This window comes from Herpailurus yagouaroundi, unplaced genomic scaffold, assembly GCF_014898765.1.
Source record: "Herpailurus yagouaroundi ecotype Mexico unplaced genomic scaffold, PumYag 190, whole genome shotgun sequence".
NCBI classification, from domain to species: domain Eukaryota; kingdom Metazoa; phylum Chordata; class Mammalia; order Carnivora; family Felidae; genus Herpailurus; species Herpailurus yagouaroundi.
In genome coordinates this window covers 27584139-27611771 of record NW_024412421.1, presented here as the reverse complement: position 1 = coordinate 27611771, position 27633 = coordinate 27584139, and the positions used below count along the sequence as shown (strand labels likewise).

The 27633-nt window shown below is 40.2% G+C and overlaps 1 protein-coding gene and 1 long non-coding RNA gene across 2 annotated transcripts in view; one reads left to right on the top strand and one right to left on the bottom strand.

Annotated features, from left to right (window-relative positions):
* LOC121009823 (uncharacterized) overlaps positions 1–3411 on the top strand; it is a 31722-nt gene extending 28311 nt beyond the window's left edge. The window contains exon 6 of the long non-coding RNA XR_005780844.1: positions 2917–3411. This is a non-coding gene — a long non-coding RNA (uncharacterized LOC121009823). The remainder of the gene's footprint in view (positions 1–2916) is intronic.
* A 908-nt stretch (positions 3412–4319) lies between these two features.
* On the bottom strand, positions 4320–24027 carry LOC121010032 (metalloproteinase inhibitor 1-like). The gene is made up of 6 exons (XM_040443444.1): positions 23889–24027; positions 6056–6179; positions 5798–5871; positions 5536–5650; positions 5155–5276; positions 4320–4874 (listed from the first exon to the last, which is right to left on the bottom strand). Exons 2-6 carry the CDS (start codon positions 6168–6170, stop codon positions 4662–4664), a joined length of 639 nt encoding a protein of 212 aa, XP_040299378.1. The 5' UTR covers positions 6171–6179; positions 23889–24027; the 3' UTR covers positions 4320–4661.
* Between the last annotated feature and the right edge of the window lie 3606 nt (positions 24028–27633).

Sequence of the window (27633 nt, the reverse complement as noted above, 5' to 3'; positions counted from 1 at the left end):
TCACAACTATAGAGGCTAGAAGCTCAAGACCAAGCTGTGAGTAGTGTTGGTTTCTTTTGGGGCTTGTCTCCCTGGCTTGTACATGGCTGTCTTTTCCTGTGTCTTCACATGGTCCTTCCTCTGTGTGTGTCTGTGTCCTAATCTCTTTTTATAAGGATGCCAGTCATATTGGATTAGTGACCCAATGACCCCTAGTGACCTCCTTTTATTTAATTATGCCTTTAATGACCCTCTCTCTAACTACAGTAACGTTCTGAGGTACTGGGGGTTAGGACATCAACATATAAATTTTGGGAGCACAATTCAGCCTATAATAATAAATGGACACATGGGCAGTGGCAAATGAATGTTCCAGTCCATTTCCATCAGCAGCTAATTGCAGATGGCGTCACATGGAGGGGAGGCTCCACCTAGCCAACCCATGGAATCACAAGAAGTAATAAAATGATGGCTACCGATGTGATCAAATTTATAATGGAAATGGACACACAATGCAACTTGCACATTTAAATCACACAGTCTAAAGAATTTCTGTGAATAAATACACTAGGTAACAATATCTTAATCAAGAGACAGAAAAACAGCATAAATACTCCAAGTCTCTCATACATGTTTGGAGCTAATCATTCCCTTAGGCCAGACAAACATTGACCTATTTTCTATAAATGTAATTTTGGATGTTCTAGAATTTAACATAAATAGACTAGTTCAGTGCAATCTCTTTTATAAATGGTTTCTTCCTCTCAGGACAATGCTTATAAAATGCATCCACGTTGTCATCTATACTGGTAGTTCGTTCCTTTTCTTGGTGGTTACTATTACATTGTACGAATAAACCAAAATTTGTTTATTCATTCAATTACTGATGGCAAATGTTTATTTCCCAGGATTTTTTGCCATTATGAATAAAGCTATTATATACATTCATTACAAGTCTCCTTATTTTTAAAGAAGTTCTCTGTTTTCATTATTTGTATAAATAATGCGTTTGTAATCTGTTGATCCTATGATAATTGTATCATTAACTTCATAAGAAAATGTTGAATGTTTTCCAAGTTGGTTGCAATATTTTATAATCCCAAGAACAAACTGGAAGAATTCCAGTTACTTCAAATCCCTGTCAACACGGGGCGCCCGGGTGGCGCAGTCGGTTAAGCGTCCGACTTCAGCCAGGTCACGATCTCGCGGTCCGTGAGTTCGAGCCCCGCATCGGGCTCTGGGCTGATGGCTCAGAGCCTGGAGCCTGTTTCCGATTCTGTGTCTCCCTCTCTCTCTGCCCCTCGCCCATTCATGCTCTGTCTCTCTCTGTCCCAAAAATAAATAAACGTTGAAAAAAAAAATCCCTGTCAACACTTGGTATTGGCATTCTTTTAAATTTTAGCCATTGTAGTGAATATGAAGTTGTATCTTATAGAGGCTTTATTTGTGTTTTTCCAATAATATTTTTAGGGACTATTGGCCATTCCTGTATCATGTTGTTTTTAATGTTTTTTTAATGTTTATTAGTTTTTGAGAAAGAAAGAGAGAGAGAGCATGCTTACGGGCAGGAGAGTGTCAAAAAGAGGGAGACAGAGAATCCAAAGCAGGCTCTGTGCAGTGAGCACAGAGCCTGATGCAGGGCTCAAACCCACCAACTGTGAGATCATGCATGACCTGAGCCAAAATCAAGAGTTGGCCACTTAACTCACTGAGCATCCCATGTATCATGTTTTATGAAGTGTCTATTCAGACATTTTGCTCATTTTTATTGTTATTTTTCCTTTTGAGTAGCAAGAGGTTTTTTTTCTTTTAATATATTCTGGATATAGCATGTTTGTCAGATATATGTGTTTTGCATTTAACTCCCCTCTCTGGGGCTCATTCTCTTATTTTTGGAATTGCAGCTTTTGAAGAATGAAAGTTTTAAATTTTAATGAGGCACAATTTATCAGTTTGTCTTTTATACTTTCTGGTTTTTGTGCCCTATGTAAGAAACTATTCCCTATGCAACTGATAAATTTAATTTCATTTAGTCTCTCAGCAAATAAAGCTTCCTAGGAAATATATGTCACCTACATATACACAAATATTTATAAACATTTTTGTGACTGTGTGTGTGTGTGTGTGTGTGTGTGTGCACATGTGTGTGTGGCCTGATAGGCACAGAAAACCTTCCTGTTCCCATTTGGTTCCCTATGTCTGTGCCATTTTTTCCACAGTCTTCTTTTTCTAGAATTCTCTTCTGATTCCAAGGTCACTGGTTGAACTCCAGGGAGAGCGAGATCGCAGACAATTGGTGCGTGGATTTGGCAGCCTCTTCTGTGCCTATTAACCATAACCATGTCTACTTACATTCTTGACCTTCTGCCAGGAGATCTATGTTTCTCTGAGAGTTTTAAATGGGAAGACCTGCTCACTGGAAGGTTGAAATTGGGGGTCGGGATCAATTAGGTTGGGATTGTAGATGTAGAAATATCAGGCGGTGTCTTTACTCCTGGCAATGCATGTAAGTTCACCCAGATTTCTGAGTCTGCACCATGTCCCCTAGGGCCTCCTTTTCCGGAATGGACCCAGGTGTGTTTGGGACCCTTTGGGGCCTTAGGGTAGAAACTGTGTGCATGTGAGTTTGAATGAGTGGATTTATGTTAAAAACTACATAAACCTGGTACTATATTGGTAAATTTACTTTACAGGGGTATATGTTGAAACTACTTTACATATCTACTAGGTTCGAACAAATAATAAAAGTCAAGTTTCCTATTGTCAGAAAAAAAAGGTACAAATAATCAATAGGTGAGAGCTATAATGAGCACTATATTATTCTGTAGGTGGCATTAGTATGAAACTCAGGTTTATTTTAATATATATTGAGAGAAAGGGTCATAGTTACAACCATGTGGATATACTTAAATTCATATGCATACATATATTTCCTAGTTCTGTCTACTGAGAAGGCCTGGAAGCAGTGACACCCCAGTAGCAATGATGAACCCGTGTCCAGATACAATTTTCTAAATTCCATTGTTCAACTAAAAGCCAATGGGACATGGCGAAGAGTATAAAAAGGAAAAACGGTGCCTTTGCAGTGGAGAAACTTGGCGGACCCCAGCCTAACCAAGTGATCATTGTTAACACCATCAGTGATGTAATATCAAGGCTAGGTACTTGTGATACAGTGCAATGAGAGTATTTCCTCTTTGTGCTATTCTTGAAAATTGACAGCCCCGGTCTGATCATGAAAATACATCAGACACATCCAAATTGAGGGAGTCTCCAGAACACCAGTACACTGTAAAACTGCCAGGTCACTGAAAATGAAGTTCCATTAAGAAGTTGTCACAGACCAGGGGTGCCTGGGTGGCTCAGTCATTTAAGCATCCGACTCTTATTTTGGCTCGGGATGTGATCTCATGGTTCATGAGTTTGAGCCCCCATCTGTCAGAGCAGAGCCTGCTTGGGATTCTCTCTCTCTCTCTCTCTCTCTCTCTCTCTCTCTCAAAAACAAATAAATAAACTTCAAGAAATTAAAAAAAAAAAGTTGTCACAGACCAGACTAATTTCTGCAGTATCCTGGATTAGATTCTGGCACAAAAAAGAGGGAAAAGTGGTAGAAATCTGAATAAAGTGTCATTTAGTTAATAGTATTGTACTCATGTTAATGTCTTAGCTTTAACAAATATACCAGTGTTGCATAAGATGTTACCATTAGAGCAAACTAGGTAAAGAATATGTATGAATTCTTTGTACTATCTTGGTACCTTCCTCTGTAAATCCAAAATGATCCCAAAATTTAAAATAATTAACAAAATAAAATTAGATTAATAAAATACATAATTAAATTAAATAATAACACAGAGAACACACTCTTTTTGGAAGGACTCTGGGAAATTTTTAAGTTCATAAATTATGTTCAAAGGGAAACTTCAACCAATTCCCCAAAATACTTTTCAGACCTAATTTTTATCATAAAGCTGTAAATCCTTTCCAATTCTAATCTATGTCTGTATCTTATATTTTTATAGTGTTTATGGTACTTTGGTTTATTTGGGGAAAGATATTTTATTTTAGAGTAGTGGAATTTATCAACATTTTCCTTCATATATTTTGGAACTTTTGTGATTTGAAGTCCTAAAAATATTGTCTTTTGTGTTCTTATAAAAGTTTAAAAGTCTTTTATTTTCAGAATTTTAATATGACAAGGAACAATGTTTATATTTGCAAGTGAGTCTTAATTCTGTGGGAACAAGGAATATCCTTTCTCCTGTGATTTATGGTTCTGCAAATCATCTGGGGAAGGTTAAGGGTGTGTCAGGTGGAGTGTGACCTTGGTCAGATTGGATCTGGATCTGTCCCTTTGTTTGGACCCAGGGCTCTTGCTTTGAGAGGATGAGGAAATGTCAGGAATTGTGGAATAAGAAGGATTAGAGTCTGGCATGAGGTTGCTGGATGAAGAAGAAATAAAAGATAATTGATGAGCAGAGAAGATAAAGGGAATTTGTCATCAGGGTGGTTTATCAACTTGGGATTTGTTTTTGTAAGTTTTATTGATGCGTACACTACTTACAGAAAGTAAACAAAACTTAAGTGTACAATTTAGTGGAGGTGTACAAAACTAACTCAGTTCTGTTAACAGCAGCCAGACCAGGAGACAGAATATTAAACTCTACTATATGATGCCGGGCCTAGTGAACAGAGGTCGCTGGAGCCGAGGTTTGGTACGGATAGTTCATCTGGATGCGGGTCCATTCACAGTACCCATTCATGGAGGGCACACACATGGAGAACAAGGAATGGTTTCCTTCCCATACCTTGTAGTTACAGTCTTTTTGTTTCCACACACACTCTCCAAAGTCAGGTTGAGGGCAGGAATGCCAGCAGTGGAGGCAGGGCTGAACCTAGGTGTGGAGGGAGATACAGAACTGCCCACTTCCTGTCCATACACTCCATCCTGGACCGACAAGGGCAACAAGGGTCTGTCAACAAGGAGAGGCTAAAGGGAGCAGTGAGGAGGAAAGGACAGAAAGGAAACAGTGGGAAGAGGTCAGGGAATGGAAGGAAGGTGAAAGAGCAAGGGTCATCCAGAGGGAGACAGCAGGGAGGAAGATCTGGGAACAAGGACATGGGACAAGAGCAGTGCCTGGGCTGCAGAGAAAAATCACCAGGGTGTCTACTCACTTGACATTTGCATCCTGTTCTGTATGCTGCCTCAAAACCTAGCCTCTGCTCTCTGGTGAGCCGGTACCAGAAATAGACCAGACGGCATCTTGTGAAGTGCAATGTGCCCCCGCTCAGATAGCCTGCAGTGATGGGGGAGCATGGCCTGAGTTAGTATACCATGTATGCATATCCCCTGGGAAGTCAGACCAGAGGGTCTAGAACCCCTGAGGCTGGTACAGAGTCAGCCAGGAATGAGGGTCCAGCATTGCCCCAGGAAGAGTCTGTCAGATCATGATAATGGGGCCCTTGGTCCTTGGTGGGGTTAGTTGCAGAAGTCAGGTGGCCCTTTTAGGAGGAGGTAGCAAGGTTGAGGGGCTGTATGTGGACAGGGATGCTCACCTGCGATAAGTAATAGTGATTGTTGAGTGGTCCTCAGCCTATAACTACAGTCTTTCCAACTCATGGGTGAGTAGATCTCGTGGATTGTTGGGATGCCTCTGGGAGCCTTGAGTACCTGCAATGGGAGGGAAAGAGTGACTAGGACCTTAGGTTTACATAGAAGTTGCTAGGCTCCAGAAACCATCCAAATCTCTCATCAAGAGCAGATAGTCTTGCTTATTTTGAGAAAAGGAGGTAAGAAGAAAGGAGGTACTGAGTTTACCTTAATGACATTGACTCTGAAACCTTGTTTTGTCACGGTGTTGTTTCCTGGTCCTTGTATATCAGCTAATATGACTGGGAGGAGGAAGAAATGGGTCAGGGGCCCATAGCTTCATTGCTCTAGGATTCCCACATCCAAAGTCTCATGAAGGCATTGATCAGATCACCCACCTCTGAGCTCCCCCACCTCTGCATTTCTACAGCCTATGGTGAGAGCTCCTTGGTGGAGACTTCTTCTAAGGTGTCCCCTTAGACTCACCGACATCTGATGTGCAGTAATATGTCTGAGGGTGCTGAATTTTACAATCACAAGCATTGCAAGGTGTTGACAGGGCCAGGAGCAAAGGAAAGATTACCAGGAATGAAGGATCCATGATTGGGCCCTAGGGAACACAGGGCATAAATTACAGCATAAACTTCTAGCCCAGCTCCTCCATCCACCTCTAGACAGAAACTGGGATAACTTCGGATGACTGTTTATCTCCCTCAATGTTTAAGGGCCTGAGAAAGATTGGATCTAGCTCCTGGATGCATGAAGTCTATGCTCTACGTCTAAAATGCCTTACCTCTGTCAGTCTGAGCCAAGGTGTCCCGTGGCTTCTGCAGAACACCTAGCACCAGGAAGGATAAATAGCTCTCTACATTTCCTTTTCGCCCTAGAGCATATCCACTGGGGAGGTACAATTTGATAAGTGGGTGTATTAGCTGGAATCATGTTTCTCTCATCTGCATTTCTTTTCATCCTTCAGGCATATCAACCAGGCAGGTACTGTGTGATTACTGCACGCACTGTCACTTGGAATCTCTCTGTATGGTTATTCAAAGAGCCACCAAATTGATCCATTCCTGGTCAGTATTTTGGGCTGAGCTGTGTCCCTCTGAAATTCCCATGTTGAAGTCATAACCCCCAGTCCCTCAGAATGTGACTGTATTTACAGATAGGGTCTTTAAAGAGGGAGTTAAGGTAAAATGAGGTCATTAGGGTGGACCCTAATCTGATATGACTGGTACTTTTATGAGAGGACACAGACACACATAGAAGGAATGCCATGTGAACATAAAAAAAAGAAGGTGGCAATCTATAAATTAAGGACATACTCTCAGAATAAGACAACCTTGCTGAACCTTGATCTTGGACTTCTAGGCTCCAGAACTGTGAGGAAATAAGTTCCTCTTGTTTAAGCCACTCAGTCTATGGTGCTTTCTTATGGCAGCCCTAGAAAACCAACAGACACCTTTGTTTTATTTTTAAATATATTTAGGACCATGGGGTGCTTGGGTGGCTCAGTTGGTTAAGCATTCGACTTTGGCTCAGGTCATGATCTCATGGTTTGTGGGTTCAAGCCCTGCGTTGGGCTCTGGGCTGGCAGCTCAGAGTCTGGAGCCTGCTTCGGATTCTGTGTCTCCCTCTCTCTCTGCCCCTCCCCTGCTCACACTCTGTCTCTCTCTCTCTCTCAAAAATGAATAAACGTGTAAAAAAAAAAAAAGAAATGTATTTAGGACCTTTATACAATTTAAATTTGCATTAGGATTTTAAGAAAACAAAGTCACCTGCAATACCAAATCTACCAAACAAAACTTATTCACTCATTCAATTTCAACTCCTTTCCCGCAGCTCTCTTCTCTGCTACTTGCCCTACACCCCCCACCATGATTCAATTTACTATGTTGTGGTTTATCCTCCTGTTGCTCCTTTAATGGAAATACCTATAGGCACAGACACAAGGGGTGCCTGGTGGGCTCAGTCAGTGAGGGCTCAGAGCACGTGAGGCTTGGTCTCTGGATTGTGAGTTCAAGCCTCACGTTGGGTGTGGAGCCTACTTAAAATAAAAATTTAAAAGAAAAAGCACAGACATAAGCACATCCATTGTGGTGCACTAAATATAGCTTTGGTCATCTTGCCATTTTTATTTTAGGGCATACCTCATGATACTCCTCATTCTTTATACAGTTGTATAGTACTCTGTGTTGATAGGCCCTGGATTATCCAACCATTTCCTAATAATTGGTTCTTTCAACAGTTTTCTGTGGGAATACATCTTTTTTTTTTTTTTAATTTTTTTTCAACGTTTATTTATTTTTGGGACAGAGAGAGACAGAGCATGAACGGGCGAGGGGCAGAGAGAGAGGGAGACACACAATCAGAAACAGGCTCCAGGCTCTGAGCCATCAGCCCAGAGCCCGACGCGGGGCTCGAACTCACGGACCGCGAGATCGTGACCTGGCTGAAGTCGGACGCTTAACCGACTGCGCCACCCAGGCGCCCCATCTGTGGGAATATATCTTGTTGGAGCACCTGGGTGGCTCAGTGGGTTGAGTGTTTGACTCATGATTTCAGCTTGGGTCATGAACCCAGGGTCGTGGGATCGAGCCCCGTGTTGGGCCCCACGCTGAGTGTGGAGCCTGCTTGGGATTCTCCCCCTCTGCCTCTCTCCCTGAGTTGCACTCTCTCTCTAAAATAAAGATCGGAAAAAAAATTAAAAAAAAAAACACATGCATCTTTTCCTGTATTTAACAAGGTGTCTTTATTTTTTAAGCGTATTTTTACATTTTTTACTTTAACCACTCAGTGCTCACCATGACAAGGGCTCTACTTATTCCCCATCTCCTATTTCACCTGGAATCCCTCCACCCGCCCTCTGGTAACCATCAGTTTGTTCCCTACCGTTCAGAGTCTGGTTCTTGGTTGTTTCTGTCTCTTTTTTTCCCTTTGCTCATTTGTTTAGTTTCTTAAATTCCACATATGAGTGAAATCATATGGTATTTGACTTTCTCTGACTTATTTCACTTAGTATTATAGTCTCTGCCTCCATCCATGTTGTTGCAAATGACAAGATTTCATTCTTTTTTATGGCTGAATAACATACATGCTACATCTTCTTTATCCATTAATCTATCAGTGAACACTTGGGCTGCGTCCATATCTTGGCTACTTTGAATAATGCTGCTATAAACATAGGGGTGCAGGTATCCCTTTGAATCAGGGCTTTTGTATTCTTTGGGTACCCAGTAGTGTGATGGCTCATTTGTAGGGTAGTTATATTTTTAAATTTTTTATGAACTTTCATATTATCTTCCACGGTGGTTGCACCAGTTTGCACTCCCACCAACAGTGCAAGAAGGTTCCCCCTTCTCCACATCCTCAACAACACCTGTTTCCTGTGTTGTTGATTTTAGCATCCTGACAGGTGTGAAGTGATACCTCATTGGAGTTGTGATTTACGTTTCCCTGATGATAAGTGATGATGAGCACTTTTTCATGTGTCTGTTGGCCATATGTAGGTCTTCTTTGGAGAAATGTTTGTTCGTGTCTTCTGCCTATATTTAATTGGGTTATTTGATTTTTGGGTGTTGAGTTTTAGAAGTTCTTTATATATTTTGGATACTAACCCTTTATCAGGTATGCCATTTACAAATATCTTATTCCATTCCATAGGTTGCCTTTTAGCTTTGCTGATTTGATGTAGTCCCAATAGTTTATTTTTTCTTTTGTTTCCCTTGCTTCAAAAGGCGTATCTAGAAAGAAGGTCCTGTGGCCAATGCCAGAGAAATTAATTGCTGTGCTCTCTCTAAGATTTTTATGGTGTCTGGTCTCACATTTAGGTTTTTCATCCATTTTGAATTGATTTTTGTGTATGGTGTAATAAAGTAGTCTAGTTTCATTCTTTTGCGTTTTGCTGTCCAGTTTTCCCAACACTATTTGTTGAAGAGACTATCTTTTCCCCATTTGATATTCTTTCTTGCTTTGTCGAAGATTAATTGACCATATAATTGTGGGTTTATTTCTGGATTTTTCTATTCTGTTGACTTATGTTCTATTTTTGTGCCAGTATCATCTGTTTTGATTACTACAGCTCTGTAGTATAACCTGAAGTCTGGAACTGTGATGCCTCCAGCTTTGCTCTTCCTTTTCAAGATAGCTTTGTCTATTCGGGGTCTTTTGCTGTTCCATACAAATTTTAGGATTGTTTGTTCCAGTTTTGTGAAAAATGCTGTTGGTTACTTGATAGGGATTGCATTAAATGTGTAGATTGCTTTGGGTAGTATAGACATAGATATATGTCTTTACAAGTGACTTCTAGAAATAGGGTTGGAGTAAGAGCCATTGGCATTGTTTTTCTGTGACTTGTCCATATCTTGTCCTATTTTTTCTACAGGGTTATTGACTGTTTCTCTATTTTTAGAAACTATGTATTAAAAACATTAACTCTCCATGGTATAATTGTAATTATTTTTCTCATATAACATTTTACTAATCTTGAGTTAAAAAATATATAATCAGTTTAACAATATTTTGATTAACTGCAAATCATAGTTAGCAAATGCTTCCACTACTAACAAGTATTAGAGGATTTTACCATGATTCTTTCCATAATTTCACTTTTTATATTTAGATCTCTAACCAATTTGGGATTTCTTTTAGTATCAGTATGATTCATGAGCACAATTTTATTTTTGCCATATGGATATCCAATTAACCCAATACGTCTATTACAAAGCTCTCTTTTTCCATACTTAACTGAAATATCACCTTTAGCATATACTAAATTTGCAGATGTATTTGAGACTATATAATGATTTTCTATTTAATTTGTCTATTTGTGCATTCCTTCATCAGTATCACATTAGATTTTAAAATATAATTGGATATGTCCTAGATATTTTAATATTTTTCTAGAGAGGAATTTCTCTTTTTCATTTTTGGCTTTTTCCAACTGCTGGTTGTTCCCAGTTTTGGTCTCATGGCGCCTTTCCATCTTCCAAGCCAGCGATGGCTAGTCAAGTGTTTCTCACATCACAGTGTATGACATTGACTCTTCTGCCGTCTTTTCTCATATTTAAAGGACCTTTGTGATTGCATTGGCTCCACTCTGATAAGCCATGATAATCTATTTTTTAAAACTTTTTAAATGTTTATTTATTCTTTAAGAGAAAGAGAGAATGAGAAAGAGAGAAAGAGAGAGAGAAAATGAGCAGGGGAGGTGCAGAGAGGGAGACAAAGAATCTGAAGCAGGCTCCAGGCTCCGAGCTGTCAGCACAGACTCCGACGTGGGGCTTGAACCCACAAACAGTGAGATCATGGCCTGAGCCGAAGTCAGCCGCTTTAACCAAGTGAGCCACCCAGGTGCCCCCATGATAATCTATTTTTAAGTGACCTGATTACAAACTTGATTCCATTTGTGACATTAATATACATAATGTTATTTAATATGACATTTATAGGTTCCAAGGATCAGTATCTGGTTATCTTTGGAGGGGCATTATTTTGACTACCATAGGGGTCTCTCAGTGTCTCTCTGTCTCTCTCTCTCTCTTACACGCACACACATTTTTCCTATCCAGGGATATGGAGCTCCACCAGACACATTATGAGAGCTCCACCAGACACACCATGCTTTTTACATTTTGTGAGGCTCTTCATTGGAATTATCTCGAGGCAAACAGAGCTACATTGATGTATTTCAAGTTAACTGTTTTATTTTTCAATACATTTTAAATAAATGGTTTTATTTTATTGCATAAAATATTCGCTGTTTTCTTTTAGTCTGGCTTTTTTTCCTTACAGTGTCTTCTGAATAATACACATATTTTCATTTAATTAAGCAAAAGTTGTTTTCTAAACCTTTCATGTTTTTGTCGTTCTTGTTGTAATATAGGAATTCTTTGCCTATGCCAAGGTTGTAAAAATGTTTTGTTTTCCTCTAGAAGTTGTAGGCATAAACTTTTACCCTTACGTTTAAGATCCATTTCAAGTCAATGTTTGTGTGTGGTCTGGGAACAGAATAAAAGTTATTTTCCATATAACATCAATTGTTTTGGCATAATTTCTTGAGAAGACCAATTTTCTCCATTATATTACCCTAGCCTCTTTGTTGAAAATCAACCCACCCTACATGTGTGACTTTGTTTCTGGATATTTTCCTCTGCTACCTATATAAGTATTCTCGTGCTAATACCACATTTTGTTACTGTAGCTTTATGATATACTTGAAATTTTGTAGTGTTATTCTTTTAGATGTATTCTTTTTTTTTTTTTTTTTAAACCCATCTTGGCTATTTCCATTGCATACAGAGCCTGCAGCATATACAATTTAGATACTGCTTGTCAAAAATGCCTGCTAGGCTTTTGACTAGAATTGATTTGAATCTAGAGATTATTTTAAGGAAAACTGATACCAATATTGAGCCTTTCAAACCATGAGCATTTTATCTCTATTTATTATACCATTTAAAATTTCTCTCCGCAGTTTTGTATTTAGTGTTATGAGTCTGGCACATATTTTGTTAAATTTGTTCTTAACTATTTCTTATTTTTATGCTGTTAAGTAGGTATTGATTTTTATTAAAAATTTTTTTTAATGTTTATTTTTGAAGGAGAGACAGAGTGTGAGTGGGGGAGGGGCAGAGAGAGAGAGACACACACACACACACAGAATCTGAAGTAGGCTCCAGGCTCCGAGCTGTCAGCACAGAGCCCGACACGGGGCTCCATCTCGTCAACTGCGAGATCATGACTGGAGCTGAAGTCAGACGCTCAAGCTCAACCGACTGAGCCACCCAGGCGCCCCAATTTTTAATTTCAATTTGTAATTGTTCCTGTCGTATACAAATGAGTACGAGTGAATTTTCTACATTGTTCTTGTCCCTGTGACTTAGTCAAGTTCACGTATTGGTTATAGTAGCTTTTCTTTAGATTTCTTAGTAAATTTTACATACAAGATTTTGCCATCCATGAATAACAACTGTTTTTATTATTTTCCAATCACTATGACTTTTATTCCTTTGAATTGCCTTATATACTGGCTAGAACTTTTGTTACAATAAAGAATAGTAGGGTTGAGTAATGGCGGGCATAAGAGCAGAAATCTTTACCGTGCTGCCTATCTTAAGGAGAAATCATTCAGTCTTTCACTATTAAGTATGATGTTGGTTGCAAAGTGTTGTTATACGTTCTTTAATATGTTAACAAATATTCTCTCCTATTGCTATGTTTCTGAGAGATATTATCAAAAATAACTGTTGGGGGGTGCCTGGGTGGCTCAGTTGGTTAAGCATCTGACTCTTGGTTTTCGGCTCAGGTCATGATCTTATGGTTCATGAGTTCGAGCCCTGCATCAGGCACTGTGCTGGTGGCTTGGGGCCTGCTTGGGATTCTCTGTCTCCCTCCCTGTCTGCCCCTCCTCTGCTTCCACTCTGTCTCTCTCTCAAAAAATTGAATTTTGCTAGATTTTTTTTCCTGCATCTACATACATAATTAAATTGATCCTCTTTAACCATTTATTTGGTTAATGTAGTAAACTGCATTATTTGGTTTTTGGAAAGATAAATCAACTTTCATTCACATTGCTGGATTTAATTTGCTAATATTTTCTTGTGGAATTTATGTGTATGTTCCTGAAGAATATCGATATTAGAGGGTGTGTGTGTGTGTGTGTGTGTGTGTGTGTGTGTGTGTATGTATTTTCTTGTGTTCAGTGTCATAATAATTTTTCACTGATAAAATAACCTAAGAAAAGACATTTCTCTTCTTTTTTCTTAGAGTTTGTGAATGAATGTATTATTTCTGCCTTAAAAGTTTGTTAGATTAAGTGGTGAAGCAAAGTTTATTTGGATGGTAAGAAAATTTCAGTGAACAAAGTCAATTTCCTTGACTGATGCAGTGGTAATTAAATTTCTAATTATTCTTGTGTGTATTTTGGAAATCTTTATCTTTCATGGAATTTGTCCAATTCACCTACACTTTCAAATTTATTAGCATAAAGTTCTTTATAATATTCCCTAATTTTATTTTTATGTGTGATATATCCATCGTGATGTTCTTTTATCATTCCAGATAATGGTAATCTGCACATTTTCCCATTTTTCCTTGATTAATACACCCCTTGAGTCGTCAATTTGATTGCCCTTTATAAAGACAACCTTTTTTGGTTTAATCACTATTCTCTATTTTCCCATTGATTCCCATTCGTTTCCTGAAAGAAGGTAAGAAGAGACCCTATTTCTGATTTTCCATATCCTAGAAGCAGTACTCCTTCTTGCCTGGTCAGTGTATGTAGAAGACCTGGCAGATGGGGATGGGGAGAAGGGCTTTCATAGTAACAGAGAGAACAGTAGCATTAACAGGCATTTGCTGAGCACTCACTATGTTACCTGCCAATGATTAATATTAATAAGGGAAGGCTATCTTTCTGCTTCTTCAACTTTGTAGCATCATTCATTTCTCATTATGGCAATGTGAGATTGTCCAGTATTGCAAGTATTACTGTTGACTCACCTAATAAGCCTTGGTCTTTGATTACCTCACAAGCAGAGCAAGTATTGCCCGACCGATCATTGCTTGTTTCCATTTACCATGTATCTGGGATCAAAAACGAACAGGGACGTTGGCTAGGTAATACACACCAACTTGTCACTGTGGAGTCTAATGTTTCACCCACTAGTTTGAGTATCAAAAAAAAAACAGTCTTAGTCTCACCATGAAATTGCTATATGATAAGGAACTCTTTTGATTCAGTTCTTTTCTAAAAAATTAAGAATGATGTGCTAAATGTTTTTTGTCTCTTACAGGGGAGAAGTCTGTTTTATAGCTATTATAGAGCGAAATTAAATTATAGTCAGTAAAACTGGTTTTGAACAGCTAAGTTCAACTTTGAGTTGGGACACTCAGAATTTAACCATTTTTCATTATTTCACCTAAAGAAGAACAACTGGTCTTGAGTCAAGGCAAAAATACTAATTAATACATTAAAAGGTGGAGAGTTTTATGATGTTTAAAATGAGTGACAAAGAAAGTTCGGTAGAATGATTAAAAGAAAACTATGAGGGAGAGATGAAGAAGGATGTTTTGAATTAATTTTTTTTGTTTTTAGTTTTACATTTGCTTCATTGACTATAAGAATAGTGTCCATACATCATTCTTTGATTCAGGTATTACTTATGGAGCACCTAATATAAGTCAATCCCTAAGGAAACAGGAGACACGAACAGTCTAATTTTCCAAGTTAATAAAAAGGTGTGTTGGTGGAGGTAGGTGGCTGGGAAACGTATCATAATAGGGTGACAAGTGCATTAGGACACATAAGAGACACCTTATATGGTCTTGGGGGTAGGATAGAGCATGGGAGGAATTTATTATAAGCTTGAAATAGGGAAACATGCAAAAATAGTAAGAGAACAGGAGTTTTAATAGTTAATCACTACAAATACGTGAAATCAGCTCTACAACGGAAGATAAAATTACCTTGCTGGTGACAAGGGACTAGTCTCCCCATTGCTGCTTTATGTATTGAGAAGAAAAAAAGAGTAAATGAAAAAAATTTAAGGTCTTGTTTTTTTAATAAAACCTTTTTCTTAAATTATGAAAGACATGAAAAGGACATCAAAGACATAGAAAGTGAAGATTTTGTGGGTCAAGATAACAGGGACACAGTGACCATAACAACCAAGAACAAATTTAAATAATTCTTAAGAATAATTAACGTCCAAGGGCACCTGGGTGGCTCATTCAGCTGAGCAACTGACTCTTGATTTCTGCTCAGGTCATGATCTCAAAGTCATGGGATTGAGCCCCACACGAGGCTCTGGGCTGAGTGTGGAATCTGCCTGAGATTCTCTCTCTCTCTCTCTCTCTCTCTCTCTCTCTCTCTCTCTCTCTCCCTTGCTCCCTCTGCCCCTCTCCCCTGCTCATACTGTCTCCATGATCTCTCACTCTCAAAAAAAAAAAAATGTCCAAAACTTAAATGAAAAGATGACAATGTGTCCTTTTTAAAGTCATAGGTCATCATTAAAAGGTCTCATCCAAGGATTATTCAATTATTTAAGAGGACCCATCTGTGTTTGATTTTGTTCTTTACTACTTGATGGGAGCATTGATAATATCATTTAATATGTTCACTTTTAGATTTCTATCTCACCAGAAATCTACACTCCAAAGGTTTCAGTTTATGGTCCTAAAGAGCATTAGCCAGTTTTATATCTATTAACAAATTCATTTCACCATTCATCTGAATGACTCTTTACATTTCTGTTCCTTGAATTCTGCTTTGAAACAGGTATATCATCTGATTGATTGCTTGATTTCTTAACAAACTTAATTAAACTGTTGGCATATCCTTATCATATGTTTATGTAAGTTGTGTTTTTAACTTTTTGAAATTATCCCTCAACAAAAGGCATTACTCTATAAGTAAAGTCCAACAGGAAATACTGAGATTATTAGACGTGATTTGATAGTAGACAACTCACAACCCCTCTGTTAGAGCAATCTGAAAGCCTACTTTGCTCTTGGCTTAAAAACTGATCAAAAATCTAAAGTTCCCAGTGGGCTCCACCCCAAAGATGAGGACCTAGAAATTAAATGGCCCACCATTGGGGTGCCTGTGTGGCTCAATCAGTTAAGCGTCCTACTTCGGCTCAGGTCATGATCTCGCAGTTTGTGAGTTTGAGCCCTGCATTGGGCTCTGTGCTGACCGCTCAGAGCCTGGAGCCTGCTTTGGATTCTGTGTCTCCCTCTCTCTCTGCACCTCCCCTACTCGCACTGTCTCTCTCTCTCTCTCTCTCAAAAATAAATAAACATTAAAAAAATTTTTTTTAATAAGTAAAAGGCCCACCATCACATCAAAATAAAATCTTATTGCTGAGTGAAAAGTTCATGATTTTGTCCTAGCACTCTTTGTATATGTATACACAAACAGATTTGAAATGATAATTACCATATCTCAGAGCAGAAAGGTATGAGATGATAAGGTGCTTTCATTTCCCACTTGGTACAACTGTATCATTTAAATATTTGAAAATGAGCATCTATTAGCTTTAATAAAACATAAATTAAAACAACAAAAATATCCCATACTGAAAAATGGCAATTTCGTATTATTTGTATTAATCATTCCTACTGTAACGCTTTGAAATCAACATGGGTAATTTGGAAAGGAGTATTCCACTTAAATTTTTTCTTCCATTGGTTGAATACTGAAAATCCTATAATAATACCACTGCCAGGAGTACCCTCCCCGCCCCCCGGCACTGGCAACAATCATAATTCACTGAACCAATACTGTGTATCATGTATAGGAGACATCTGATATATACTATCTCATTTAATCCTCAGCACTCCTTTGGAATGGCTATCACTATCCTATTTTAGAGATAAGTTACAAAGAAGCTTAGAAAGGCTGAACCATTTAGTCAAGTCGAACTGGAATGTGCACCTCCAGACTTCATGAAGCCTCATCCACTATTCCACGCCACCTCTGCTCTATTCTAGTGCCCATATTAAAATGCAAGACCAGGAGCAACCTTCAGAACTGCCTGCCCAGAACACAAGGCCACAATCTGGTCACCAAGACTCAGAAGGTGTCTGGGTGGGTGCCTCTGTTTGCACAGGTCCCTGGATCCCAGATCTGATTCCCTGTGGAAGTAATGAAGCCGGTGAGCATCATCATTCTTCAAAGAATTAGAAAACAAGAAGGAGCACAAAATCATTTCCAAGTCACCTGCTGCCAGTTAAATAATATTTGAATGGATTTTCTAATGTTTCAAAGTACTTCCTTGCAGATGACTAAGACATTCATAAAACCAGCCGTGAGAGTTCTATTCCCTGTAAGAGTAAACAGTTATGATAGAGGAGTAACTGCCTACACCCAGAGAGCCTTTTAAGAGGAGACTGATAAGAGTTTATATATCTCAGACAGAGAGAAAGGGCCCCTTTGATCATTCTCCTGCAAATCCCCAAAAGCTGACAGAAAGCTGCTTTAGGTTGTGCCATATTTTCTTTTTAAAATGCATATGGAACAACTAGCTTAGAAGTAACACTTTCCTTTTGAAGATATTTTTTTCTTAAATTGGAAACAATTATGGGAGTTAGACTCTCCCTCTTTTTTAAATAGAAATTTTCATTGTAACTTTTTCTCTGAAAAACTCCTTTGGAGGTAAAGGCAACAAAACCATGCAGTTAGCTTCTGGATTTGTTTATCAGAATGGCTCAAAATTCCCCCTTTTTTTTCCCCTCAGTCTTGTATGTAATCAGAAAACGAGGCACAAAACATCACCACCAGCTGCCTTATTTCCTATTCCTTGGATTTCAATAGAGACAGACCAAATGGTCTCCTGACTTAGCTGAAGGAGATAGAAAGATGCAGTTAGGGACCCTTTATTTATTTATTTTTTTTATTTTTGAGGGGGAGGGAGAGAGGGAGAGAGGAGGAAGGGAGAGATAGAACATGACTGGGGAGGGGCAGAGAGAAAAGGAAAGAGACAATGTCAAGCAGGTCTGCGCTGTCAGCACGGAGACCCATGTGGGGCTTGAACTCAAACTGTGAGCTCATGACCGAGCTGGAATCACAAGTCGGACGTTTAACTGACTGAGCCACCCAGGTGACCCAGGGACACCCCCCCCTTTTTTTTTTTTGTTTAACTCCCTGTGACCTTTTTCTCCAAGAAAAATGCCTTTCTGGTACCCTCTACTTCTCTGGTCACTGTGATGGGTCTCCAGTTTTCAGGTGAAATAGGGTCCCTTATTACTTGCTTCACTCCAGTGCTCTCATTACTTGAAACAGTGATAGAATTCTGCACAACACAGTGGCATTATCAAATTAGGCAGGGAGGCATGAGCACCTTCTTCCAGCTCCTCTCCCAGTCTAGAATGTCCTACTCCCTTTCTTCCACTACATCTTCCAAGTACAGCTTTAGCATTACCTCTTCCACGGACGCACCATCATTCCCACTGGCAGGCATCACAGAACTTTTTGGAATTCCTAATAAACGTAATGATCATCAGGCTCACAGAAGACATTGGGACCTAATTGTTCTGTAATTATTTTTGGATAATTTAGCTTTAATTTATTTCTTCATTAATTGAGCACATATTCCTTGGGGCCTTCTAGGGGTTAGATGGCACAGTCCATGCCCTCAAGGACCTGCCAGTTTCCTGGTGATGGTAGACAAGTCAACACCTTTGAGGCTCAGTTGGATAGTTATCCTCAAATTCAAATTGTTCTAAACTGAACTTCATCCCCTTCCTCCAAACTCATTTCTTCTCCTAGTTACGGCAATAGCAGTCAGGCCCAAAGTGACTTAGGTCGTTCCCTTGAGGTCACACTTGCCTCTGCCTTCTCCCCCATGCTCAGGTCCAATTTTTAACAGCCAAGTAAGCACCCCCCGGAACCTCATGGGCACTTGTGGTCCTTCGCTGTCGCTTCTGCCTGAATATTTTCCTTTAGTCTGGTAAATTTGGAAGGAAAGAGTCTATGAGGACTAATGCAAAATGTATGGACACTTTGCATGGGGTTGATAGGAGTTATAAATTATTATTTTTGGTGTCATTATTACTTCAAAAGGGAAAAAACCCAATTCAACCTGGCTTAAATAATAAATGAGCTTTGTTGGCTAACTGAAGAGAAAGGAGAGACTAGCTTTGGGTCAGACTTGGTCCAGGGCTCCAATGATCTGGTCAGGATTCCAGTTCCTTCTCCATTTCTTGCTCTTCTTTGTTGGGGCTCACAAGTTTCTAGCAGTCTCTTTCCTCTGATTCCAAGACGGCTTCAGCAGTTTCTTTGGGTATATATGTCCTACTTATGTCCAGAAGGGATCAGAGAGAGTCCATTTCTCATAAGTTCCTCCAGAAATCTCATTGACTTGGGTTGGTTCCTATGTCCACCTCTGAACCAACCACTATGGCCAGGAGAAGGATCATTGAGAGTGGCCTAAGCCAAAAAAGATCCACTCTGGCCTTGGAAGTGAAGTCAAGACTACTCACATCATAGCAGGGAGTACTTTTCCAAAGAAAATTCAGGGTGCTGCAGCTGGCAGGAGATGGGAGTACTGAGGAAGTGATACACAAACGTCCTTTCTAGGGCCCAAAGAATGCTTTGATGGCAAAATGCAGGTTTGGATGCGATAATGGCAGCAATGGGAAGCCAGTTGGATCTTCATGTAGTTGGTTATTTTCAGATTCCTCTTTCTTGTTTTTTTTCTTAATGTTTATATTTGAGAAAGAGAGAGGGAGGGAGGGGGGAGGGAGGGAGGGAGGGAGGGAGGGAGAGAGAGAGAGAGAGAGAGAGAGAGAGAGAGAGAGAGAGAAAGGGGCAGAGAGACAGAGACAGAGAATCCCAAGTAGGCCCCATGCTGACAGCAGCGAGCCCTAAGTCTCTCGAACTTAACAAACTGTGAGATCACAACCTGAGCTGAAGTCTGATGCTAAACTGACTGAGCCACCCAAGGACCCCATCCGGTCTCTTAATTATTGAATAGAATAACGATGAAGGGAAAAGGAGAGACTTTGGAAGTTGGTAGAATGTTACAAAACATATGGTGGTCATTTTTGGAAGGGATTAAGCCAGTGCTATGTCTTGGCAAATGGAAAAGTCTAGGTTAAATAAATCCAACAAATGAATAAAGATGTATTATTGGTGTGATCAGCCTTTCTAGCATTCATCAAAAAATATCTGAATATTAAAAACAAGCCACCTACTCAGTGCTCTTTGCATTCTACAGACTTTAGAGTAAATGAATCAATAGTTAAGAGGCTTTACACAGAAATTAAGAAGGAGGAGCTTCTCCAAGAGGAAGATGATGCCAGAAACTTTATACCTACCCACCTTATTACTGAGTTGTCCTAAGGAATGCTAAATTAGTTAACTGTCTAAATGTTATACTTTCTCCTCAGTTTAGTTTTATTAATGAAGTATAGATAAGCTTCTTTAAACAAATACTTGCAATCTGAGAGACACTGGAACACCAAAATATCAGAGCTAGCAGGAATCCATAGTGTGACCCATCTGATAGATGAGAAGGTGGGTTGGGAGAGGGAAGTGGCAAGCCTGAGGCCACCCAAAGAACAGGTGGCTAAGGTATTGCTCTGGAGACAGCCAGTGTGGAGCTCTAGGCCTGAAGATCTAGGCCTTTGTGTTTCTTTCCATCTCATACGGGATCTCAGACCCTGGAAAGTGCAAGCCGAAGACGATGCCCAGGAGTTGTTGTTACTTACGTAGCTTTATTAAAGTATATAACTGATACACAAAACCTGCACATATTTAATGTGTAAGATTAAATGAGTTTGGGCATATATGTACACCTGTGAAATCATGATTCCGCTTATATAAGGTACGTAAAACAGTCAAACTCCTAGAAGCCAGTCAGGTTCTTGTGCACTGTCCAGGGTGGGATAATGCCTTCTTAGCTCACTTAAAGGCAGTTGTCCTCAAAAGTTGACCGCTAGATGGCAGAAAAAATCCATGTACCTGATAGGGAGGCACCTGTTCCTCAGATTTTGGAGCTCTGAGTATCTCTGAGGAGACAAGCTCATCTGCCTGGTGAGTCTGGAGAATTAGGCATCAGCCTACCACCATGTCAGTTCTGCAAGTCTGCATCTGTCTCAAGAGTCCATTGGTTAATTGTATCCTTCTTTGCAATAAAATATATTAGAAGGAGATGATCCAGTTGGAAAACTATTTTCGAAAAGGTTGAAATGACCATTAGGTAGTATTTCATATTTCTGAACTAAAATTTTCTACATTACAGAAGAGATTATTTGACAACCCGGAGAGATGAATCTCTAACTGCTAAAGTGGCATCTGAAATATTTTTAGACAAAGGGGAGGGAGGTCATCAGCCTCTGGAGTAAAGTCAACGGAGGCAGCCAGATACTTCTAGCAATAATAATAAAAGGCTCATCTTTGTTCAACACCTACCATGTGCCAGGAACTGTGCAAAGCACTTTATATTGGTAAATTTACTTAATATTCACAACAATCGTGAAGTAATGCATATTAAATCTGTTTTACAGAAAAGTATACAGAGGTCCAGAGTTTAATTAATTTGCTCAAGGTCATATAATCAGGAAAATGTGACTTAAAAAATGTATATACACTGCACAGAACTAACAATATGGTGCTTGATGTCAGCATCGTTAGGGCCTTATGAATCCAGATGAAAAGTAATTGTCCCTTTGGGCCTGGGACTCATGTACGAAGAATATCTCATTCCTGGAACACTGGAAAAAGTGGATCTGGAAAACAGTTTTAGCCGTGTTACTCTGAGTAAGGATGAGCAGAAGTTCTTAAGGGAGCATCGTAATATACCTAGGCTGCCGTTAGCAGAGTGTTTTCGACTAGGACCAGTCTGCTGGCTCCAGGTCGCATGGCCTTCTGCACAGCGGAGTAGTCAAGTCACACATCTTGGCTTCTTGGAGCAGCTAGCTCAATCTGTCTTCCATTTCCTCCACCGGCAAAGCACATCCAGCCTGACGTACTTCTCTGGTGTGTAACTTGATGTTCAGGAATTTTGTGGAACACGTCAGCACCCGTGGGACAGAGTAAGCTTTGTCGGGGGTGTGGCGTCCTGTGCCTAGAAAACCACCTCTCGGCTCACTTGGCCATGTCCTGACACTCACTGCGGTTGTTAGGATTCTTGGTACAAAGTAAAAGAACCCAGCTCCAGACAGCTCATTAAAAAGGTGGCTATGAAATAAATTTAAATATACCTCACAGTACATAGAATGGAAAGCGGCCTGACTTCAGGTTGAGATAAGAAACTGGAAAGATCCTGAGATCCTGTCCCCACCTATACTTCTCTGTACATCTTTATTATTCTTGGTTTTAGCCCTGAACTTTTCCTGCTGCTTAGTAAAAATCCTGGCCATCCACGGCTCTGAAATCCCCATGGTATGTGTTCTGCCACACGAGAAAATCTGACTTCCAAGTTTCTCACAAAAATATACGATTCTGAGACATTCTGGGACAATATTGTGCAAAGACCTTAATTCTTCTGGCTCAGGCCGTAACAGGCGTTAGAAGCTTTTTGCTTTGCTTTTCCATCATGATGGGGGCTGTTCTTGCTCACTTTCAGATAAGGCTGTATCAGCTCTGCTAATATAACCTGTTAATTTCAAAGGACTTTGTAAGTTGGCTGTGATTCAGATTCTCAGAATTGGGAAAATCTGTGTCTTTTGAGATAGGAGAGTTCTTTTCTTTCTCCTTTTAACTTGTTTTTTCCCCTAAAATATCAGAATGCAATTTTTCCAGGTGCCACGTGGCTCCTCCACAACACACAGACTGCGGTAGTTGTTTTTAACGAACGTTATCACCAGCCGTTCAGCCGTGGCAACTTTTGTTTCAGTGTTGTTGTTGTTGTTGCTTTTAACTTTGGGAGGTGACAGAGAACTCCTTGTAAGATGCACACACCGAATGTCACCGTCTGCATCACTGATATTCTCCCGGGTACCAGGAACTCAGCACTGCAGAGGGCGCCAGCACTCATCCTGTCTCTAAGTGTGCACACACAGGGAAAGCCTTAGGTAAGACTGGCAAGTGTCAACAGGCGTCACTATGTTTGGACCCCAGTTCTCTCCTGTGTTGCCCCCTTTCCCCGGCAAGACCACCTGGTGTGATGAGATGTGGGTATGTGGAACTTGTCTGGTTGCCTAAGAATTGCTAAATGGGATCCAAAGCTGAAGGAAGAGGCATCAGAACTCATACAACCAGGGGCAGATCCCAGATCCGTCTCCAAGCTGTCTCTGCTGCCTCAGTGTCATCCCTCACCCTTTCCTGCCAAGCTTATACAAACAGAAGATTTGGAAGGGGAGGGTGGGCTGTACTGTGGCTCTTCCCACCATGATTTTCCACCTATGTTCTAGCCTTTTAGAGATTCTCCAAGACCATCCTTTATGAAGGACACAGGCCTTGGGAAGACAGATAAGCATTCTTTTTCCCCAGCTCGGTATGTCTGCACATACAGGACGACGGCCTGTGTCAACAGGGAGCAGGAAGGAAAGAAGACAGAGTGCAGTGGGACCCAGTTATCTTGGAGGGTCAAGGTCATGAGAGTGACCCAGGGGTCAAGAAGAGTCTACTAAGGGTCTTGACCTTAAAACCAATAGTTATTATGAATTCTTTCTCATGCCACAGGCAAAAGTCAGTTTCAGGTAGATTACAGATCTAAATATAAGAGAGAAAACAATGATGATTCCCATCTGTGATTTACAACATCCCCACGACCCCGTGGCCGGCAACAATTTCTTCCACCGGACACACTCACATGTACTGTAGCAATGCTATTTAGTGCCAGGTGTTTTATAAAGTTTATGTTCTACTCACACAATTCTATGAGGTAGGAGTAACTTTCCACTTCTGTCTGGGAAAACACAATTCCATATCTGACTGGTTGCAAACTTGACAGGCATGTGTGGAGAAGTCTGCTTGGAGTTCTCATCCGAGCGCTCATCTCAGCCCACAAGTTGGCTGCAATGACATTTCTAGTTAAATCAGGACTCCTTTTCATACAGAAGTGTTAGATATTGCAAATTGAGAGAAAACAAATCTAATATTCATTAAACACCTATCTTGTCAAGGACTAAACTAGCTCATTTATATGCTTACTTTGCTCAATCCTTACAACAGCCCTATGAGGCAAATATAATTATGCCCATTTTTAATAGTTAATAGAACTGATAGAGAAGTCAAACATCCTCCCCCCAGGTCACAAAGCTGGAAACCTGGATAGGAGCCAGGACTGGATCAAGATAGTCATCTACATTTACTACCCATGAAACGAAAAGGGTAGGGGTTATCTGGCTTAGAAACTTTTCAGAGCATATGCTATTCACCTTTGGCCTCCACCATGGGATACTCTTCATTTTCTTTCCATGGAACCAAAGGGATTCCATGTTCTTCCTTTTCAACAGCCAGTCAAGGGGTTATTTTCCAATTACACTGAAAGATCTTTGGGGCTAGATTCACTTGGATTTTGGAAATTTGTCCTTAATGATTAAAAAATTTTTTTTTTTCAACGTTTATTTATTTTTGGGACAGAGAGAGACAGAGCATGAACGGGGGAGGGGCAGAGAGAGAGGGAGACACAGAATCGGAAACAGGCTCCAGGCTCTGAGCCACCAGCCCAGAGCCCGACGCGGGGCTCGAACTCACAGACCGCGAGATCGTGACCTGGCTGAAGACAGACGCTTAACCGACTGCACCACCCAGGCGCCCCTGTCCTTAATGATTTTAAATAGCAAGTTCAGTTATATAGGACCATGGATGTTCTATGCTTGATATTTCAGGGCAGTGATCCATGCTTCCTTTAAAAACTTAAAGAGATTTAAATTTTCAATTTTATCAGATTCATAGAATGGGAAAAAAATATATGGAAAGGTACTATGGGGCACAGAATTTTTGTTGTTGTTGTTTCAGGAAAGTTTTCTTTATTGTCCAAAAGTTTGTTTTTAAATAAAAGTTCAGAAGCAGAGACACTATCACTGATGAAGATCATTTATCTCACTCTTTGATTCAAACCTTTGTATTTCTGGCCTTCCCCTATTTTTCTCCAAGATTATAAGCTTTTCCTGTGAAATCTATTTTCCACTCAGCTCTCCTCCAACCTCCCCACACTCCCTACCCGGTAAGCACTGGAGACTCAAGAAACAGATGGTAAACTTGGCCTGAAGATGGAGGGGGCCGTGTGAAAGTTGTGAGAAGGAAATGCGTTTGTCCCTTCTCGCCCTCCTGTCATCAGGAATTGGGCAGTGACTGCCATGTCTGTGGAAAAGTCTCACATATGGTATCACAAACTAACCTCAGCATGATGCTGGAACAGTAGGTGGAACCAGAAATGCCCATCCTTCGAGGTGATAAAGCCGTCCGTGACTTTCCTAGGAAATAATCATATGTGATAGTTGGATAAACCCATCCTTGACATTTTTAGGAAATAACCATATAACCTTATCTTGTATTTCAAATTACTTTAGGTATTTGGTAAAAAAATCATGAGTTTGTGCCACTCCTGTGAGAAGTGGGTTTATCCTGGTTGGAGAGTCAGAGAATAATAAGGTTATGTAGTTGCCAAAATAATTTACTTAGAAGGACAGCATCTGGTCATGAGAAGTTTAGAAACTTGGATTGAAGGTTTGGGGATGGCGGTAACCTATAGAAGGAGTAAGGTTCTTTCAACTTTAGCTTAGCTCAGGGAGAAACACTGCAGGACAGACCTAGCAGCAAAGTTATGTTCAGATCGTACTTGGAAGGAAGGCAGCTGGTGACTGACAGAATGCCTGAAGGGGACAGTGTCCCTGGATGGAGAAACTCCACAGAGCAGGACCAGGCAGAATATGCCAAGTCTTGGTGTCTGTGCCATAGAGGACAATGGCTTCCTAACACCAGACACTTTATTCTGATGAGTTGAGAACTGGAGTTAAATTTTAAAAAGTAGTACCTAACATACCACTTGTTGATTTAAGGTACATCTCCTTGAGGAAGGGTCTGTCTCTTTAACTCTTGTTTCATGTTATTTAAGGGTTAACCTAAAAACAAAGTTATGTTTGGTTAAACAGCTTTACTTTTTAACTAAACTGCATTTTATTAAATGGCAAAAACAACAGCAAAGAAACGGGAAGATGTGGGGAGCCTGGGTGGCTCAGGTGGTTAAACATCTGACTCTTGGTTTTGGCTCAGGTCATGATCTCACAGTTCGTGAGTTTGAGCCCATGTCGGGCTCTGCGCTGACAGCGCGGAGCCTGCTTGAGACTCTCTCTTTCTCTGCCCCTCCCCCACTCACATGCGCACACTGTCCCTCTCAGAATAAACATAAAACAAAAGCAAAAAAAGAAACAGGAAGATCTGATGGAATTAACTATGGTTTGAAGTCAGACATTGCTGGTCTTCGAAATCTTGATCTGCCACTTCTTAGCTGGGTGACTGTAGTTAGAGCACCTACTTAGTTTTCAGCATTCTTGTTTTTTAACACTGGGATAATGGTATCTAACTTTTAGGGTTACTGCGAAAAACAAGTCAAATAATAAATGCAAAACCCTAGTTTAGTGCTTGAAACTTAGTATGCAACTGATAAACAATTCTGGTAAAAGAACATTATGTCAGTCTCTTCGTTATACACATCAAAGGAGCTATATTTACCCCTAAACCCTTCTTCCCTAGCTGGCACCAACCTTTCTAACAAAAATGGAAAATACAGGTATAGGGTTCACGAAGAAACAATTTCTTGACAACTTATTTTGCAAATGCAAGGTATTTTAGTAATGGCAAATCCAGGGCTCACAGCTGCAAAACTTACATGAAGTTTCTCCTCTTCCCATCATAAAATGCTCCAGAGATTTGCACTGGGTGACTTAGAATTAAGGAAAGACCATGACCAAGTCTTTAAAACCCCCAAATAAGAGGACAATTGGGTACACTTTGGGAAGAAAGGAAGCATTCCTTTACCTTGGTTAAGTAGATGAAGCCACCAGTACTCTACCTGAATGACAAACATAGTTGAAGTCGCACATGCAGGTCATGAGGAAATAGTTGCTCCCCAGCGGTTAAAATCTAGCAGGTATTTAAAGAACATTTGGAGATGTGTAGCTTTCGGCCCAACTTCAAAATGGTTTCACAGGGGACAGCTTGAGCGAGAAGTGACGATAGTAGTGTTTAAAAAGTGAAAGGATCGGGGAGATCCAGGCCTTCTCATTCCTTTCAACTCCCATTTCCCAGAGCTCAGCAGCCTCCAGCATGAAGGTGAGGTCTGCAAGAACTAGTGGGAATCAGCTTCATGATCAACGGAGCCAGCCAAGGAACAGCACAATGGTGGTTTTGTACGAAGACAAAGCGGATGGCTATGTTTCAACCAATTTACCTCTTTATTCCATCCTGTTAATATTTGCAGCCAGGGATAAAGGTTCTCAAATACTTTTTGCAGCATTTCACTGTTTTGCTGAATTAGAATAACAACATAGAGGGCTGTGGCTGCAAGGAATGGAAAATGATTCCGCGCAGCTTAAATGCAAAAGGAAGTTATTTCAAGTCTTATTGGGTAGCTCATCAGATTGAAAGAAGAATTGAAAATCAATCAGCA

Excerpts from the sequence above, each read along its gene's own strand:
- LOC121010032 (XM_040443444.1), bottom strand. The coding sequence starts at position 6,170 with ATGGATCCTTCATTCCTGGTAATCTTTCCTTTGCTCCTGGCCCTGTCA. Across the intron at positions 5,872-6,055 it reads TTACTGCACATCAGATGTCG|TCATATTAGCTGATATACAA; the intron begins GTGAGTCTAAGG and ends TCCTCCTCCCAG. Across the intron at positions 5,651-5,797 it reads TCAGAGTCAATGTCATTAAG|GTACTCAAGGCTCCCAGAGG; the intron begins GTAAACTCAGTA and ends CTCCCATTGCAG.